Below are 18,063 nucleotides of genomic sequence, written 5' to 3'. Positions count from 1 at the left end.
CTTCAGCCGAGGTGGGGGGAGGTCGCCCAGAGGCGGCGGGTTCTGGGAAGTCTGGTTCGAGAAGCACGCGGAGAGCTGGAGGACAGTCGGGCGGACGCCGCGGTCCTGGCTGAACTCGGCCCCCGCACGGGCCGCTAGGGTAGTCCGTCCGCACCTTCCTGCCACAGGGGGGTAAAGACGGTGTCGTGCTTCTGCTGAAAGCAGGGGCCGGGCTGGGGCACGGGGCGCACCGAGTCATGACGACCCGAGCCAACAAGCCGCGCCCAGCCCGGAATGCCCTGCGCCTGGAGGGCAGCGAGGACGACTGCCGGCGCCGCCCCGGCCCGCGCCTCTCCGCTCACAGACCCAAGAGCCTCAGAAACCACCACCCCGCGGAGTTCTGGCCACACACGACCGAGCCCAGAGCCGCAGGTTTCCAGTCATGAGTTTGGGGCCTGGGTGGGGAAACGGAGGACATAATCCAGAGAGCCGTAAACCAGTTCAAAGTCTCCATTTTCCTCTCAGGACGCCATGTGGTAAGGTGTTTTATGATCCAAAGGCTCCCCCACTCGTACACACGTCTGCGCAACAGAATGCCCGATGCTTCCGTGCCATTCAACGTTTAATTACAGCAGCTCTTTTCAAACATCATGGGCAGAGTGGAGATTTCCCAGAGATGCTGGTGTTGGCAGTGGCCACCTCGCCCCTTCCGCAGACGCCCTCTGCCAGGCTGGGGAAATACTCCTCCCCGCCCCCTTGCTGTAGGGCGCCGGCAATGGCCCCTGGGCCACCCCACGGTCAAGCTGTGTAGTGTAGCTAGCTGACAGGTTTCACCTGGAGATGAGGCCGCAGCACCGGGGAATTAGGTTCTAGGGGGCCCTCAGGCATTGAGCTCCGGGGCCGGGGGTCCCTGGGGCAGGGAGACCCGCAGCCCCAGGGCTTCTCACTCACACCCGGGTCTGGCAGGGAGGCCTCCCTTGTGCAGGAGCCCTATGCGCAGAGCCGGCAGGGAGGGGCCTGCTGTGAATTTCATTCCCATTTCCAGGTGCCCTGTCCCGAATCACTCCCGTGCGCCCCTCTTCCCCACATGGTGCCCAGGGCTTCGGGCAGCAAAAGGGCTCAGAGTTTACAGGTGGCCTGAGCCACTTTGGAGGAGGTTTTCCTGTTCAGCGCTTGGCAGATAAAGGTCCCAGCTTCCAGGAGCTTCTGGAGGTTCACACCCTTGGAGAAACAAGTGAGAGGATGTACTAAGTCATGACCTGCCTTCAACACTCAGGGAAACATCAGACTGGACAGAAAGCTGATACCAAGAAAGGAAAGGTGAAGACAGACAGGGTCTGTTCCTCTTCTGGTGGGACACCAACTGCCTGCAAGGCTGTACCCTTGTGCCATCGGGGGTTACCCCTGTGTCACCTCTTGTACATGGAATTGGTTTCCAGTGCTGCCACCGGGGCAGGGAGCTCGTCAGTCTAGGTCACTGCCCCATCTCCCGCACCCGGCACTGGGCCTGGCCTGCAGTGGTCCAAAGCTCCGTATTGAAGTAACAAAGACCGCCAGGCAGAGAGCGCCAGGATGGAGACACCAGCTCAGAGGGCCACCCTGAAAACCTCCATTCATCACAGCAGCTCGCATTTACTGGCGCAGTCTGTGTGCTCAGCTCAGGGCTGTGCGTTCCAGGTTCCCACCTGATCCTCCTAACAGCCCTGCGAGACAGGTACTGTTATCATTGCCATGGCCTAGGCCCAGGGAGGTGAAGCAATTGTTAGGTCACATGGCCCGTGAGTGACAGGACTAGGTTTTAAACCAAGTTCCATCTGGCCCCAAAGCCCAGATGCGATACTGCTTCCAGCCCACCACTGAGGGCCCTTACTGACACTGACGGAGCCCTGGGGAGGGCTGGCTCATTCTCCTGCCCTCATTCTACACGGAGTGAAATGGAGGCCTGGGGGAACTGACTCACGTAGTGCCTGTGGCTCCTTTCATGGCCCTTCCCCCACACCTTGGTGCCTCCTCCAATGGACCTGTGTCCAACTGAGAGCCTGGCTTCGTGGCCTCGATCAACCATACTCTCCTACCTCAAAAACATACGCTAGGGGCGCCTGGGTGGCTCAGTCGGTTAAGCTTCTGACTCCTGGTTTTGGCTCAGGTCACAATCTCAGGTTCATGGGTTCAAGCCCCATATTGGCCCTCGTGCTGACGACAAAGCCTGCTTGGGATTCTGTCTCTCCCTCTTTTTCTGTCCCTCCCCCACTCATGCACACTCTCTCTCAAATAAAACTTAAAAAAAAAAGTACAAGAAAACATCTCTAACCCACTGACAGGATTCCCCTCTTAACTGACCTCCCGACCACCAAAACAAAACAAAAGACCCAACCCCTAAACAAAATATCAGCATCTGTCCTCCAGCTTCGGGGAAAGCGCTAGTCAGTTTGAGGCTGTCACCACCAGGGGGCAGGCGTGCTCACCGTGTGCATGCCCAAGCCAGACAGCATGTAGACAAGGTCTTCAGTGGCCAAGTTTCCTGATGCCCCCTGTGCATACGGACAGCCTCCAAGTCCTGCCACAGAGGAGTCCACAACGCTCACTCCCATCTGGAAACACAAGGGGTTGAAACATGGCTGTCACCGTGGGGACCAGGGCCTACCGACAGAGCCAGTCCCTGCAAACCTCCCGATCAACTGCTGGCTGAAATTCCACTGAAAAGTTATTCTTTCCTTTGGCTAAGAATTCTGTTACTGTTCCCCCTCCTAGCTCCTGGAACAGTGTGTATCTTTTGTGGACACTGTTTCCTCTACAAGGAGTATCTTCCCGGGTTCCTTTCATGCTGGACGACTCCTCACTCTCAAAGGTTCCTCGGGCTCTTCCTGGACACAGACCTAAAGGAAGTGCCTCCACTGCTGAGATTTCAGACCCCTGTTGTTTACGGTGATTCGTTTATCCACCCCACCTGCGCTGCCCTGGGCTGCTCTCACTTCAAGTTGGACCTCTAAGCCCAGGGGGCCTATTCTGCAGCCCGGGGTCAGTGCTGCCCACTTGCCCCTTCCCCTCTCCCCTCAAACCTCCCACAGATCTTAACCTGGACAGCCACAGTGGAGAAAGCAGGCCCAGAAAGTTGCAGAATCATGTGGCTTAGAGATGTGAGCTTCTAGGAGATCAGAGAAAAAAAAAAAAAGAAAAGAAAAAGAAGAAACAAAGGGGGGAAAAACCCAAACAAAGATGGCCCAGGACTGCATCAGCTAACATAAAGCCAGCAGGTCAGACCCTGACCCTCACTCTGACCGATGTGAAAGCAAGGCGGCCTGCAGTCAGACGCTCAGAACTCTTGTCCTAGGGCTGGCCGGTCCAGGGAGTCCTTCTGGGCCAGCCCATAAGAAGCAAACCTCAAGGGAAACCCAGCCTGAAAGCTCGGCTCAATCTTCGGGGAACAGCATGAAAGGCTCTAGCAGAGTGACCTTCGCCTACCTCTACTTCCGGTCTCCTCAACGGCTCCCCCCAGCCCTGTGCGCACTCGCGGGGCCTGCGCATGCATCCTCCCGGAACCCCGCCTCAGCCCTGCAGTGCAGGGCTGCCTGGTCAGCTTTTCACTTCCCTTTTCTCTGCTCAACCTCTTCACATCCTCCAAGCCTCCTTCAAGCCGCTTCTGGCAAATCCTCTCTGGCCTTCCCAGCTGGGCTGGAGGCCTTCCTCCGCCCTGTGCTTCCTCCCTTCATGTGATCTGTCGTAACGCATGAGGACTATCACAAAACTCCCTTGGCTGTCTCCCCTAAGACCCTTTTAGGTCAGGGTCACATGTCTGTCCACAGTGGCCGGCCAGGGGCCTGGCGCACGGGTTATCAGTGGGAGCTTCCTGACAGAACGCACGAACCTAGCTGGCCCGCCACTGTGCCCTTCAGGAGAACGGACACAGGTCTTTCTCTCAGGACGTGCCCGGTTACCTGCAGCGCCATCAAGGTGTTGGCCAGGGCCTGGCCATAGGTGTCATGGCAGTGGACGGCCAGGGCAGCCACGGGCACCTCGTGTATGACAGCAGACAGCATGTCCTTCATGACTCCAGGGGTGCCCACGCCGATGGTGTCCCCCAGGGAGATCTCGTAGCAGCCCATGGAGTACATCTTCTTGGTGATCTGGGGAAGTAAGCAAGCAGTACTTGGAGGACACCGGATTCTCCAAGCCAGGGGCCCAAGACCTCAGGCGCAGGGGTCCTTGGCCTACACAGAACATCTCCACGTCCGAGACACTAAATTCCTGTCGCGTCATAGGCTCCTTCCAACTTTCTGAATGGCAATGATCATCCCCGTTCTACTCAGGAGGGAGCGGGCTGGCCGCCGGAGCAACCCCAGGGCTCTGAGCCTGCGCCTTCCTCCCCGCTGTGCCTCAGGCTTCAGTCCTTCACTTCCAGCCTCCACGCCCTGTGCCAGAGCCAAATACTGGACCCAGTACCATGGGTTCCTGTCACATAACCTTATCCTCAGTAAGACCTGTCACATTGCGGGTCTGAGGTGCCGGTTACTGACTGTCAACAGAAGTACATACCGTTTGCACTTTTAGAAGCCCATCTGCAAACCCCTAAAGCCCCTGCAAAGCCAGGGCAGCGTGCGCCCCACTTGAGACGCTGCCCCACCCTGCGCTGCCAGAGAAGGTGGAGGTGTGACAGGGCCGGGGACACAGGGGACACTCTGCAGAGGTGTGCCAGCTAGATGGAACGGCGAGCCCCCGGCCACCCAGGCAGCAGGCTGAGGACAGCCCGTGGGGGCAGGGGATGCAGGGAAGGAGAGGGCTCGGGGTGACGGACCCTGGTCACTGTCCCCTTTCGCCTGCTGCCTGACTGGGGGCATCGGCAAAGGGCTGACCCTCTCGGAGCTTCCGTTTCTCCTTCTGAGAAACAGCGAGGAGCCTTCGTGGGGCTGCGGGGAGGACGGGCGGTGCGTGGAGCGCGGCCCCAGCAAGCAGCCGCCGCCTGCGCCTCACTGCACGCGTGGGGGAACAGCAGCTGGGGCTGAAGGGCAACAAGGTGGGGGCCGAGCCCTAGTCTCACCATCTGCAACCTGTGTGGCGAGTCCTTTCGCCTCCGTTTCCTCGCCTGAAAAATGCGGTAACAATAACCCCCCCAGATCTGCGGGCTGACTTCGAGGGCTAAGGGGCATAAGCTCTTGGGCTGCTCAAACTCACTTCCCACCCTGTGCTCTTCTCGGTGCCTGGTGCCGACTCAGTTACTGCTCAGAGGATGCCGAGGGCGCGACCTCTCCCACCAGGGCGCGGAACCACAGGGACCCAGGCTGAGGAGCCTCTCCACAGGTCGCCTCAATTGCCACCCGCCCACTGACCAGCCTGGAAACTGAATCAGGCTTTCAGGCTGGGGCACAAGGTGGGGCTTCAGGGACTCCAAGCTGCGCCGGGAGGCGGGCCTCCAGGAGGAGGTGCCGGGGCTGCTCTCCCGGGGGGGAATGAAGGAAGGAGCTGGGTGAGCAAATGACACCAGCGACCCACTGGGAAAGGGTGGCGAGGGGAAGCCCAGGGGCAGGCAAGGGAGGCGGCCCTCAGAAGGCCCCCGCCCGGATACACACACACCTCAGCTACTTTAGCCGGGGAGATCTTCCCTTCGTAGGGGCATCCAAGCGCACAGGAGACATACCTGTGGGGGGACAGGGGAGGTGGTGTCAGGGCCCCCGAGCCCCCCGGCCAGCAGCGCTGACGCGGGGTCCAGGGCTGCTGTTTGACATACATCCCTGACGTGCAGCAGGTCAAATGTCTGGGTGAACGGCGAATTCAAGGACGTGGAACCGGAATGCAGGTCATGGCCGGGTCGTGTCAGGCGGGGGCAGAGGAGAGCCAGGGCAGGGAGGGGACTAGGGGGCTCTAGTTCAGAAAGCTGGCCGCAGAGGCCTGAGGAGAGAAGCCAGAGAGGGCGGCAGGAGCAGGCGGCTGAGCCACGGGGCAGTGAGGGAAAGCGGAACAGGAACAGGCGCCACAGGTGTGCAGCCCCTACTCACGGGAGGGGGCCAAGGCCAGACGAAACCCAAGCAGGAACAAAAGGGCTGGGCTGGCCTGAAGGCCAGGGGTCAGTGGCTCTGGGGAGCTGTCCCGGGATTCATACACTCACTTATTCAACTGATATTTGCTGAGTTGCCCACTAAGTGCCAGGCACTGGGTCATGTGGTGAACAAGACGGACAAGGTCCCTGCCCTCACAGAGTTTATTTCCAGGTAGGGGGAGAGCCAATAAAAAGGCAGCCCGAGGAGTGAATGAGATCATCCCGGACTGGCGTGCTGTGAGGGGAAGAACAGGGAAAGTGACAGCAGCCGCTACCGGGTGGCCCCGGGGCGGGGGGTGGGGGGAGTCTCCGAGGCCCTGATGTGGGAGCTCGACTGGGGCAGGAGGGCTGCTGGAAGGGCATTCCAGACAGAGAGAAGGGCGGTGCGGAGGCCCCAGCTGGAAGAATGGGTGTGTTCAAGCCACAGAACAAAGGACAGAAGAACCGAGGCTCAGAGAGCAAAGGGCAAAGGACAGCCTGTGGCTGGAGAGCTGGGCACGGGCCTGACCATGGCGACCTGCAAGCTGGGGGAAGGAGGCTGGATCTCTGGATCTTGGGTTTCCGTTCCCTCCTGTCCTGTTGGAGCTAAGGCTCCACTAAAACCTCTTAGAGTCTAGCACACTTTTCTGCATGTTAGAGGCATAGCATATGTTTGCTGGATAATTAATTTTAGCCTCAAAGATCTCAGTACATTTTCCTAATTCCGCCCCCCCCCCCCCCTTATGCTCTAATCACTGTGGAGCAAGGAGAAGGGAGAGGACACGCTGGGGAACGAGCACAGGCTTGGGAGTCAGACCCCACAAGCCTTGCTTCCCCATCCACCCTCTCCTTCCTGAGCACCCCGAGCGCTGGCTCTGGGCTGCGGGACGGAGCCCACCAGAGACTTCAGAATGTGGGCTCTGTCGTCACGGGGAGCACAGTCTAGCAGGGGTAGGAGGCAGGGAGAAGCTAACACGCAGCTAAACGTTATGTCCCAGGATGTCCGGGGGCCACGGGAGCCTGGATGAGGGGAACCAACTCCAGTGAGGGACAGAGAAAGCTTCCCGGAGGAAATGCCTCCCAGAGGGGAGCTGAAGGATGAGCAGGAGTTAGGACACAGGAGCAAGAGAGTTCAGAGTCTACGGAAAGCCTGTGGAAAGGCCCAGAGGCAAGAGAGAGTGGGAGCACGTGACACACGGGAAGAAGTGGGCTGAATGCAGCGTGCAGGGGAAGCGGCGCTGGACGGGGACAGTGAACACCGCTGCAGAGAGAGGCAGGGGCTTGTAGGCAGCTGAAAAGTTCAGAGTGGGGAGCCACTGAAAGGTTTTAACCAGGGAGTGAGGGGATCACTTCTGAACTCTGGCTGCAGCGTGGACAGCTGTGTCACCTCACAGCACTCTTCAGCCTGAGCCAGTTCTGTCATGCGGAAGTGGGGACAGTCTTCCTTGCTGGGTGACCATGAGGTCACAGATAACACATGGACAGTGCCTGCCACTCTTGCCGTGAAAGATTTGATGCTGGAGGGGCGCCTGGGTGGCTGAGTTGGTTAAACGTCCGACTTTGGCTCAAATCATGACCTCATGGTTCATGAGTTCAAGCCCCACATCGGGCTCTACACTGATGGTGTGGAGCCTGCCTAGGGCTGTCTCTTTCCCGCTCTCCGCCCACACCAAATAAATAAACTTAAAAATACATACATGAGGTTGGAGACCTAGAGGCTGAGGGGATTCTTGAGACCCATGAGAAGAGAGGGTGGTGGAGCCAGGATGAACCTGGCCTCCACAAACCCCGGTTGGTGTGCTGTCCGCTGGATTCCTCTGGTGAACTGACCTCAAAACCAGGTTTGGAGGAAGCACCTGCCGGGATTTCTTATGACCATATCTACTTGAGGAAAGATGGCCAGGTGCGGAGCGTGGGCTGCCTGCACCCTGGATAAGGAGCTTGTGGGGAGGAGGGTGGCTGGAGTCAGAGGCGGGCCCCATTCCAGAAGTGTGCCGAGGAGCAGGCACTGGTGCGGTCTCACTCACCCGCGCACAGGGATCCCGGCAGCCCGGGCTGCCCTCAAGATTTCGTCCGAGCGCTGCAGACTCTCTTCGATGGAGCAGTTGGTGTTCTTCCTGGTGAACTGCTCTGAGGCAGCTCCAAAGACGCTCACTTCCTTGGCTCCAGCGGCAACCTGCCACGAGCGAGTGAGCTCTGTTCAGCCTCTTCCCTGCAAGGAACACCCGCGTGGCAAAATCCCTGGTCTTACAGTGAATTTGATAATATATGAAAATATGGGGGCACCTGGGTGGCTCAATCAGTTAAGCGTCTGACGTGGGCTCAGGTCGTGATCTCATGGTCCCTGAGTTCGAGCACAGTGTCTGGCTCGAGCGGTCAGCCTGCTTTGGATTCTGTGTCTCCCTCTCTCTCTGCCCCTCCCCCACATGTGCACACACCCCCCAATAAACATTGAAAAAAGTTAATGCTTGAAAGAAAGAAAGAAAGAAAGAAAGAAAGAGGAAGGAAGGAAGGAAGGAAGGAAGGAAGGAAGGAAGGAAGGAAGGAAGGAAAGAAGGAAGGAAATATGTGTCGAATTGTGAACCCCTCAAAAGATTTATAGAAGTCCTCATCCCTAGTACCCCAGAAGGTGGCCTTACTTGGGAACAGGCTGGGACTGGAAGTCGTTAGTTAAAATGAGGTCATACTGGTCCCTACTCCAATGGGACGGGTGTCCTTCTGAGACGGAGGCCATGTGAAGACACACCCAGAGGAACAGGCAGGTGAAGATGGGGGCGGAGACGGGAATGAGACATCTATGAGCCAAGAAATGCCAAGGACTGCCAGCTTCTTCGAAAGCTAGGACAGCCTGTCCTCAGAAGGACCCAACCCTACTACCACCTTGAGGTCACACTTTTGGCCTCCAGAGCTGTGAGAGAACACATTCTGCTATTTTAAGCTGCCTAGCTCTTGGTGTTCTCTCATGGCAGCCCTTGGAATCTGACACAGTGAATTACATCTTCATTTAAAAAATGAAGTGGCTCAATCGATTAAGCTTCCGAGTCTTGATTTCGGTTCAGGTCATGATCTCGCAGTTTTGCGAGTTCAAGCCCTGCATCACTACTTGAGATTCTCCTCCTCTCTCTGCTCCTCTCCTGCTCGCACTCCCTCTCTCTTTCTCAAAAGTAGATAATTAAAAACTTAAAAAAAAAAAAAAAAAACCCACCACCACACGTGGCCTTCCCCCAGTGGCCAACACTACCACCGCCATCGCCACCCTGCAACCTGCAAGTCACCCTTAAGAACAGCTTTCTGCCTAAATTCAGAGTCAACAGCCCTAATGATGCTTTTGTCCTAAATTGTAAGAAAGTTAGCAGATACTACCAACCACTGTGGGGAGCGGGATGCCCTTTCTCTAGAGAGGAAGTGTGTAATAACACCAAGAGCTAACATTGATTAAGCACTTGCCTTCTACCAGACTTATGCTATGCAGCATAGGTGCATTCTACCCTCTGAAATCCTCCTAGCACCAGGAAACTAGGGTTAGCACTATTTTACAAGCAGAGTCTGAGGCTCAGAGAGATGAAGTAGCCGGTCAAGATCAGAGAGCTGGGGGTGGCAGGGCCCAGGTGTGTCTGACCGTGCTCATCATCACTGGAGAAAGCCCTTCGGACATCCCACAACAGGAACCAGGGCTCAGGGACAGGACAGGAGCCAATGCCATCAATCTCATTTCAGAGGCCCCCACCATCAAGCTAGTCTCTTACCGCTGCCTGGAAGCCTTTGATATTCGGGGTCAGGACTGGGTAGTTGACGCCAGGAAATTTCTGGATGCCCTTCAAGACCTCAGCGTTGTCAGCCATCTGGGAGACAAAGGAGACAATGCCAGGTCACTGCCAAAGGCAGGTACAGAACCCTCAGAAAAGAAGTCCTTTCGCAGAGCCGTGTCTTCCCAGGGCTGTACTACTTGTCTGACCGCTGACGCGCCTGCACCTCCTCGGTGCACGTGATTTCCCCAGTTTCTCCACACGGCTAGTACTGTTGGCTTTACACAAGCAGAAGCAGCAGTAAGGACACTACCAGCCATTTACTGAGAACGGACTTTCTGTTACTTACCATTCAGGTAAACAGGATCTTTCTGTGAAGCAGGAGTTGTCTGTCTTTCCCTTTTATAAACACGGACACCCCATCTCCAGATAGGTCTAGAGATGCTAGACTTCCAGGGCCAGAGGAGACCTGAGAGTCAGCCTCAGCCTGGAGAGGGGAAGGCCTCACCAAGGTGCCCGAGCCAGGCCAGGGGTGAGCCTCCTCCCATGTTCTTGTGCCGCACAGGCTACGAGACGTCACCTGGGACCGTGCCAGAGACCTGGAGACCTCTGTCCCCGCCTTCTACCTACTTCCAGGCTGAATGCAAAACTGTACATCTCTCATCTGAGAAATGCCTGAGGGCTGGGGCTCACCTGGGGAACCCACTTGGGGGACACAAAGCTGGTGGCTTCTATAACAGTGAGTCCTGCTTCGGAAAGCATGTCTATCAGCTTGATTTTTATAGGAGTAGGCACAATGTTCTGTAGGGGAGACAGAAGCACCGGAAGAGGCAGGTTAGCAAAGGTGGGGAGTCAGCGGTCTCAGAACGCAGTGGCCGTTAGCGCAGAGCTCTGCTACAGCGGGCACTTCAGCCCCTCAGCTTCCAGGCACGACCATGAATTCACACGTAACCCTTGCCGGTAGGTGGGGCCCATCTTCAAGCTCTACAGATAGCATTTTGCGGTGCAGGCAACTTCTCGCCTGGAAAGGTGTGAATATTTACATGGAAATGATATTTTTCTGCCTTAAAGGCTTTTTCTTAACTGTTAATTTATGAACCCATCATAAACGAATTGAGAGCAATGTGCGATGGCCCGAAAGGGCAGAGATGACTAACGCTCTGGGTCCTGTGAGCTGGGGCCCTGAAAGTATCACATTGCCCCCTTTTCCATCTCCCAGCTGGCTCAGGGCCGCATCCTCACATGGCCAGCCTACTGCTTCTTTCTTCCCCTCCTCCACCAGGCCTAGTTGCGCCCCTAGATTCTACGGATCCCTCTTTCCAAATCCGCTATCATTCTCTCCTGTATATTATGGTATGGTCTCCCTCTACCAATTCATCCCAAACAGGAATCCTTCTACAACAGTCTCTACTGTTTCACTCTCCTGCTCAAAAGCCTTCTATGACTCCTTAGTACTTACAGGTTTAGCTCAGAAATCCAAGAACTCCAAGTCCTTCTCATCAGGCCCTTCCACCCCAACCCCCTTAATTTCTCTCTCATCACTTTACCTTAAACCATTCTGTAAGAAATTTTTGAGAGCCGTCCGTGTTCCAGGGATTGTGCTAGGTGCTAGGAATACAGCAGTGAGCAGAACAGAAATGATTCTGCCCTCACAGGGCTTACAGTTTATTGTCAGAAATATGCTCTATTTGGGGCTCTGGGGTAGCTCCGTCAGCTGAGCATCCAACTTCAGCCCAGGTCATGATCTCGTGGTTCATGAGTTCGAGCCCCACGTCATGCTCTGTGCTGACAGCTCAGAGCCTAGAGCCTGCTTCAGATTCTGTGTCTCCCCTTATCTCTGCCCCTTCCCTGCTCATGCTCTGCATTTCTATCTCTCAAAAATAAATTAAAATGTTTATAAAAAAAAAGATAGAAGCTCTATTAAAGCTTGGCTTTTCAAGGAAAGAAGGGAGGGAGGAGGGAAGGAGGGAGGAAGGAAGGGAGGGAGGGAGGGAGGGAGGAAGGAAAAAGAAAGGCTTTTCTGATTGAAAAAATAATACACAATTATTTCAAAAACATGCTCAAACCAGAAGAAAATCATCCTTAAAATCTCCCAGAGGTACAATAGTAACACCCTGATAATGTAGCTTTCTAGATGTGTATAGTCCAATACATTAGACACTAGCCATACATAATTATTTAAATTGACATTTAAATTATATAAAAACAAAATTTCAGTTCCCCAGCCACACTAGTCACTTTTTTTTTTTTTAAATGTTTACTTATTTTTGGGAGAGTAGGGGCACATGTGTGAGCAAAGGAGGAGCAGAGAGACAGGGACAGAGGATCCGAAGCAAGCTCTGGGCTGACAGCAGATAGCTCGACTCGGGGCTTGAACTCATGAACCAGGAGATCATGACCTGAGCCGAAGTTGGATGACTAACTGACTGAGCCATCACAGCGCCCTGCATTAGCCACATTTCAGGTGCTCGACAGCCATGTGTCCAGGACAGCTCACATCTACAGGATTTCCATCTTCACAGAAACTTGTACTGGACAGCACTGTTCTAGATTCTTTTCTATGTTCTCACACATATATAAATTTTTTTGTTTCTTACATAAAAGTGTAAGATTAAAGAATATATGTACTATTTTATCGTCTGCTTGAGTCACTTAATATACTCCTGAATTAGTAACAGCTTCATAATCCATTTTATGAAGCCACTTAAGTATTTGATCTAATATTCCCCACACCAAGCATTTAGGTGGTTTCCAACTGTTCTCTTGTTACAAGGGGGTTGGAAGGAACATTTCTAAGGCTAAATCTTTGTGGCCATGTGGCCTTCGTGACTTCCTTTGGATAAATCCCCTTAACGTGGAATTGCCGGATAAAAGGCATGCTCTCACCTTCACTCTACTTTCCTGCGGTCTGTACCGTTTGCCCTGCCCCACGGGGCCTTGAGATGTCCCCCCAGGGACACCACACCTGTTGCTCCACCAACTTAGGTTGCTTTACTGTCACAGGTGCCTGCCCGGCCTCCTGGACTCTGCTCTGTGTCGGGTGGGACAAGCGTATCGTGCAGAGCTCTGTCCGTCCCGGCTGTGCCCACCACAGGGAACTTGTCTTGCTTGAAAAACCTCTTTTGGCTGATTTCCATCTTTACCTTTTCATTTTGTAGTCCGTCTCGGGGACCAACTTCCACAATTTTCACTTGCCTTCGCAAAGTATCTGCAGAAGAGGTGCTGACCTTTGGTTTAAAAGAGGAAACAAAAAGTAACCAGAAGAGATTCTCCCAGGTTCCCAAGGGGACAAATCTAAAAGAATGGATCCACCGTCACTGGAACAAGAAGCAAGATTTCTCACAGTTGGTTCATTTTCGAATTGAGAACAAAAAGAACAAAAGTGTCCCACTGAGGGATGGGCAAGAGATTCACGCTCCTGGCACAGGCCGGTTTCCAACTGTCTGTCTGACAGTGGAGCATTTAGGTTGTTTCTTACACAGACCTATTTGCACCTCCGAAATTTAGAAGTCCCAAATCAGAACTGTTTAAATTCTCCTAAAGCCCCATCTGACTTCATGCTTCCTCAGTAAAAAACATCACTTACATTCTATTGCTTAAGCCAGAAACTTGACTCATCCCCTGACCCCACTCACCACGGGCTAGAAGGTTTTTATCATTTGGCTCCTGCTGATCTCAGTGAACTCATTACTTGTTCCCACTGCCCTGCCTTCCCCCGGGGTGGGGGGTGGGGGGGCTGGTAACTATACACTGCAGCCCAATGGCCTTCCTCCCACAGCAGGGCCTCAAGGGTTACTGTTCCCTCTGCCCAGAATGCTCTTCCCCGGCTCTTCCACATCTGCTCCTTCTCACCTTTCAGCCAGTTAAGCCTCTTCGGACCACCTTCTGTAAAGCTGCCAAGCCCCTCAGCCTCATCATTTTCCATTTCAAAACTGTAATTCCTTCAGAGCACTGCAAATAATGCCTACTCAATGTTTCCTCCAGTAAGAATACAAGCTCTATGAGGCTCAGTCTCCACCTCCACTCCATCCCTTGTGTTTGGGACTGTGCTTGTTACAGAGCAGGCACTCATTAAAAAGTTACTGAGATAACAAATAAATGCATGAAGGGGCAGAGCCGCCCCAGAGGAGGACAGTTACTAGGTATGGGAAGGAGTTAGACTTAGACTCAGTGGGGTTGGAGGATGGAGCAGGACTTGTTCTGTTACAGTCACAGGCTGGGTGATGACAAGGAAGGGGGCCAAGGGGAGAGGACACTGACAGCTGAAGACATTTTAAAAAGTCTGGAGTCTCCTCCATTTAAAGTCAGCCCCAAACCTTCCCCTCCTTATGACCAAGTAATATACGAGGCTTCTCTTCCCTCTCTCCTCTGTGCTTAACACTACAACTCTGCAAATTAACTTCATTTTACCAGATTTAATCTGAATAAACATACTGCAGTGAGGCAGGCGGAGAGGTGCCCTGGGTAACCTGCTGAGGATCCCAAACTCCTGCAACCCTTAAGGAAGGAAACATTCCCTGCTGGGAATCAGCTGGAACTTGAACATCTCACCTGAATTGGCCTTGCTTTTAGTCAGGGACTAAGGCGATGAGCCACTGAATTTCATGAAGTCAATAGGCAAGGTTGGAAGGTCCCTGCAAGTCGAATGTCACTACCACAGGGATGTTCAGCCTATGCTGGTCAACTGCCCTGAACTGATCCCACTGGAATGTAAGCTGCATGAGGAAGGGACTGTGTTTTGTCCATTGCTGTATTTCCAAGGCCCTGGGACATTTAGGGGCTTGATGAATAACTGTTGGACGTTGTTGAAAGCATGCAAGACCCGCTTCCAATTTCCTTTTACTAGAGCAGAATAAACTCAATTCCACTTCCTTCCCCATAACAACTCTTCACATAATAATTCACATTTATTATTAAGCATTTAATATTTACCAGAGCCTTTTACATATAAACCCATATCATCCTCTCAACAACCTTATTAGGTAGGGCCCATTATAATCTCCTTTTTACTGTGAAAAATGGAAAGCCAGAGATTGAGTAACTCTCCCAAGGTCACATGGTTAGCTGACCCACTTAGTCAATACCTGAACCTGCCAGTGTAGACCTTGTTCTTACCCCTAAGCCACATTGCCTCTTTGCCACTCTTCTGCTCCGCGCCCCCCTCCCCCACCCCCTGCCGTCTTCTCTTGTCTTGGTTAATCACCCAGTTCATTCCCTCTGTACAGCTCTGCCCAGAGATGATCTCCTCTAACCTCAGAAGTCTTGGCGCAAGTCTCCTGAACAATGGCATACCTATACCAACAGTTAATAAGAACTAAACCCCGGTGCTAACTTCAGGATCAGTACCTCATTTGGTACCTACATGGCAGGGACTATCATTATCTCAACTCCATACAGGAAGAAGCAGCCTCAGAAAGATTAGCCTAAATCACACAGCTAGCAAGTGAAGTAGTCTGGCCTTGAACCATCTGCTTCTGATACTAACCCTATGCTAGTAACCTCACGAAGGGCCTGTGACCACCGTGTCATTACACCAGGAATTTTCTTTTTCTCATTTAATTTTCTTAATTTCTCAGGTTGGAAGTACCATCTTTACACATTAATCAGTGGTAGGGATGGGTGGCCTAGTAGACATTAGAGTGGTTTTCTGAGGGGCCCACTGCCAAGATAGTGTAATTTTCCCCACCTTACACTTATAACTGCTTCTTTTAAACAATCTAAGGCAAAAATAACACAACCGACTTACCACTTCCTATGACCTAAAACAATGTCAAATGCTTTTACTGACATTTTCCTTCACCTCCAAAGAACCCTGCGGTAATGTTTACCCAAGTTATAGATGAGAAAACGGAGGTTTAGAGAGTAAATAACTGTCACTCAACTTAGTGGCAGAACCACTGGGCATGAGAGCTTTAACCAAAACAATTTATTTGACCCCTTATTCAGCTAGGTCTCCTACACTTTCCTTCCACTCACTGAGTGGAGAACATCAGGCTCGAAGGTGCCCAAAGTACAATTCCAAGGAAATCACACACAGTCCTACGCGACCCCAGTCCTACTTGGCACGCTAGGATAGCTCTACACGCGTCCCCAAATGCAACAAGAGCTGGCAATGCAGGTGGAGAGAGGGGGAGGGCCCTGCTTTCTCGACTCGGAACTGGAAGGGTATTCGTGATTTTCACTACCGAGAAGCTTGGCAAGCTCGGAGGGACAAGGTGCGAGGGTCGCCGGGAAGAGCCCCAGATCGTCCCCCATGTCTGGGCCTCCGTTTCCCTGTGCCCCTCAAGGGGTCTGGGCGGGACAAAGAGGACCCACGACTCCAAGGCCCTCCTCCCGCACTGTGGCCTGAGGAGCTGTCCGGATTCGGCTCTCAAAGAGCAGCCGCCACGGGCCATGGCCCCGAACCCGACCGTCACGGTGCCTGCAGGGCCACCCCTCGGCGGGCCGGGGCACTTACAGCCCGGAGAGACGCCAAAACCATCAGTCTCCGCGGCATCATCTCCCACGCCGTCGCCATCTTGGCCCAGCTTCCTCCACGACCCGCCGCGGAGTCTCACGTGACCGCGGAGCGCCGGGTGGGCGTGCCCTCGTCTTTGGGGCGGGGCTTCGGGCGTGTCGCGGTGACACCCTAAACTGGCCGTCTCCAGTTTCTATGTTTTTATTCCTTCTGGATCGTTCCTTATCCGTTACGTTTGCTGAGTGCCTTCTACTTGCCGTGACGAAGTGAGGCTAGGACTAGAAAGATGAACAAAAATTAATCAAGGGGTTTAGACTCTGGGAGCTGTGGGACGACATTAATAATCATATAAATAGCTGTGTAATTACTACCTTTTGCAGTAATCACAAATACCCTTCCAGTTCCGAGTGGAAGGTGGTAAGATGAAGCATTACTATTTGCCATGCACTGGTCTGAGTTCTTGGCACGTATTCACTCTTTTCTTCAGGATCTCCAGGATTCAATTGCAGGCAGTCGACATGAGAGACAGAGAGCGCGCGTGAGCGTGGAGCATCCTTTGATTTCATACCTTGAGAATGAGTAAGATTTATCCAGGTAAAGAGGACACAAGAAAAGCTTTCCAGAGAGCAAACCATATGCAAAGACCCTGCGGCAAAGAAACTGAATGCTTACAGCAGTGTTTTTCAAAATGCATGTTGTACCCCATTAATGGGTCATTACATTAATCTAGCAGGTGCCAGCTTTTTTTTTTTAATAGAAAAATTTGGAGAAAATAAGTAGTAAAGCTAAGTACTGCTTTGCAAATTTTTGTCTGTTGTTATATATGTCAACTGGGTTGCAATGTAAAATAAACTTCTTACAGTAGGCTGTAATTAGAAATGTTTGAAAACACTGTTTTAGAAAGATGAGAAGGCCGAAATGACCGCAGAGCAGGGATGCGACTCCCTAGAAAGATGGGAGAGATAGACAGGGACCATACCGTGGGCTTTGGAGAACACATTAACAGCTATCCATTTGATGGGTTTTAAGCAGAGAGAGATGGTCAAATTCGCATTTCATGAATAGTCACTGTGGCTATTGGGTGGGTGGTATCCAGCTGGTAAATGCACTGACTGGCATTCCTACAGGAGTCAGAGAAGTCTCTGTCCCTGCCATCAGGGGGCTCAGATTCTAGCTAGGGAAAGAACATGACCTGCTATATATTCTGTTAGGCTTCCATAGTACCAAAAATTTCCTCAGCACCAAAAACTACTCCCAGAATTCTCAAACCTGCAGCTAAAGGAGAAGATCCAACCTCAAAATAACTAGCATGGCATTTAATTTATCTTAAAATATTTATGATTGGGACACCTGGGTGGCTCAGTGGGTTAAGCATCCGACTTCAGCTCAGGTCATAATCTCATAGTTTGTGGGTTCAAGCCCCAAGTTGGACTCTGCTGACAGCTCAGAGCCTGGAGCCTGCTTCAGATTCTGTGTCTCCCTCTCTCTCCGCTCCTCCCCTGATTCACTGTATCTCAAAAACAAATACATGTTAAAATTTTTTTAATTTTATGGTTTTCATAACTATTATGACATATTTATTTTTGACTTTCAGGAATTGTACTGAAAACTGTAAACAAACTATAAACAATTCCTGAAATTAAAGAAGACAGAAATAAATGGAAAGGTATCTCATGTACATGAACTGGAAGACAATATTGTTAAGATGTCAATATTATCCAAAGTGGTCTACAGATTCAGTGCAATCCCTATTAAAATCCCAATGATTTTTTTTAAGAAATAGAAACATTCATCCTAAAATTCATGCGGAATCTCAAGAGGCCCTGAATAGCCAAAACAATCTTGGGAAAAAAAAGTACAAAGTTGGAGGA

The 18,063-nt window shown here is 52.5% G+C and overlaps 1 protein-coding gene across 2 annotated transcripts; it reads right to left on the bottom strand.

Annotated features, from left to right (window-relative positions):
• Window positions 1-583: 583 nt before the first annotated feature.
• HMGCL (3-hydroxy-3-methylglutaryl-CoA lyase) lies at window positions 584-16,299 on the bottom strand. 2 transcript variants are annotated; one of them, XM_077775571.1, is made up of 9 exons: window positions 16,193-16,299; window positions 12,879-12,962; window positions 10,429-10,536; window positions 9,736-9,831; window positions 8,017-8,165; window positions 5,548-5,611; window positions 3,915-4,103; window positions 2,445-2,570; window positions 584-1,200 (listed from the first exon to the last, which is right to left on the bottom strand). In XM_077775571.1, the coding sequence occupies exons 1-9, from the start codon at window positions 16,250-16,252 to the stop codon at window positions 1,099-1,101; spliced, it is 978 nt and encodes a 325-aa protein (XP_077631697.1). In that variant the 5' UTR covers window positions 16,253-16,299; the 3' UTR covers window positions 584-1,098. The 2 variants fall into 2 exon arrangements, with proteins under 2 accessions (XP_077631697.1, XP_077631698.1); XM_077775572.1 differs by lacking the exon at window positions 10,429-10,536.
• Between the last annotated feature and the right edge of the window lie 1,764 nt (window positions 16,300-18,063).

Source organism: Crocuta crocuta, unplaced genomic scaffold (genome assembly GCF_008692635.1).
Source record: "Crocuta crocuta isolate KB4526 unplaced genomic scaffold, BGI_CrCroc_1.0 scaffold127, whole genome shotgun sequence".
Lineage (NCBI taxonomy): Eukaryota > Metazoa > Chordata > Mammalia > Carnivora > Hyaenidae > Crocuta > Crocuta crocuta.
The sequence above is the reverse complement of the archived record's forward strand: the minus strand, read 5'-3'. Positions and strand labels throughout refer to the sequence as shown.

Coding starts and splice junctions, on each gene's coding strand:
- HMGCL (XM_077775571.1), bottom strand. CDS start 16,252: ATGGCGACGGCGTGGGAGATGATGCCGCGGAGACTGATGGTTTTGGCG. Junction 12,963..16,192: donor TTTTGGCGTCTCTCCGGGCT/GTAAGTGCCCCG, acceptor TTTAAACCAAAG/GTCAGCACCTCTTCTGCAGA. Junction 5,612..8,016: donor GCCGGGATCCCTGTGCGCGG/GTGAGTGAGACC, acceptor GTCCCCCCACAG/GTATGTCTCCTGTGCGCTTG.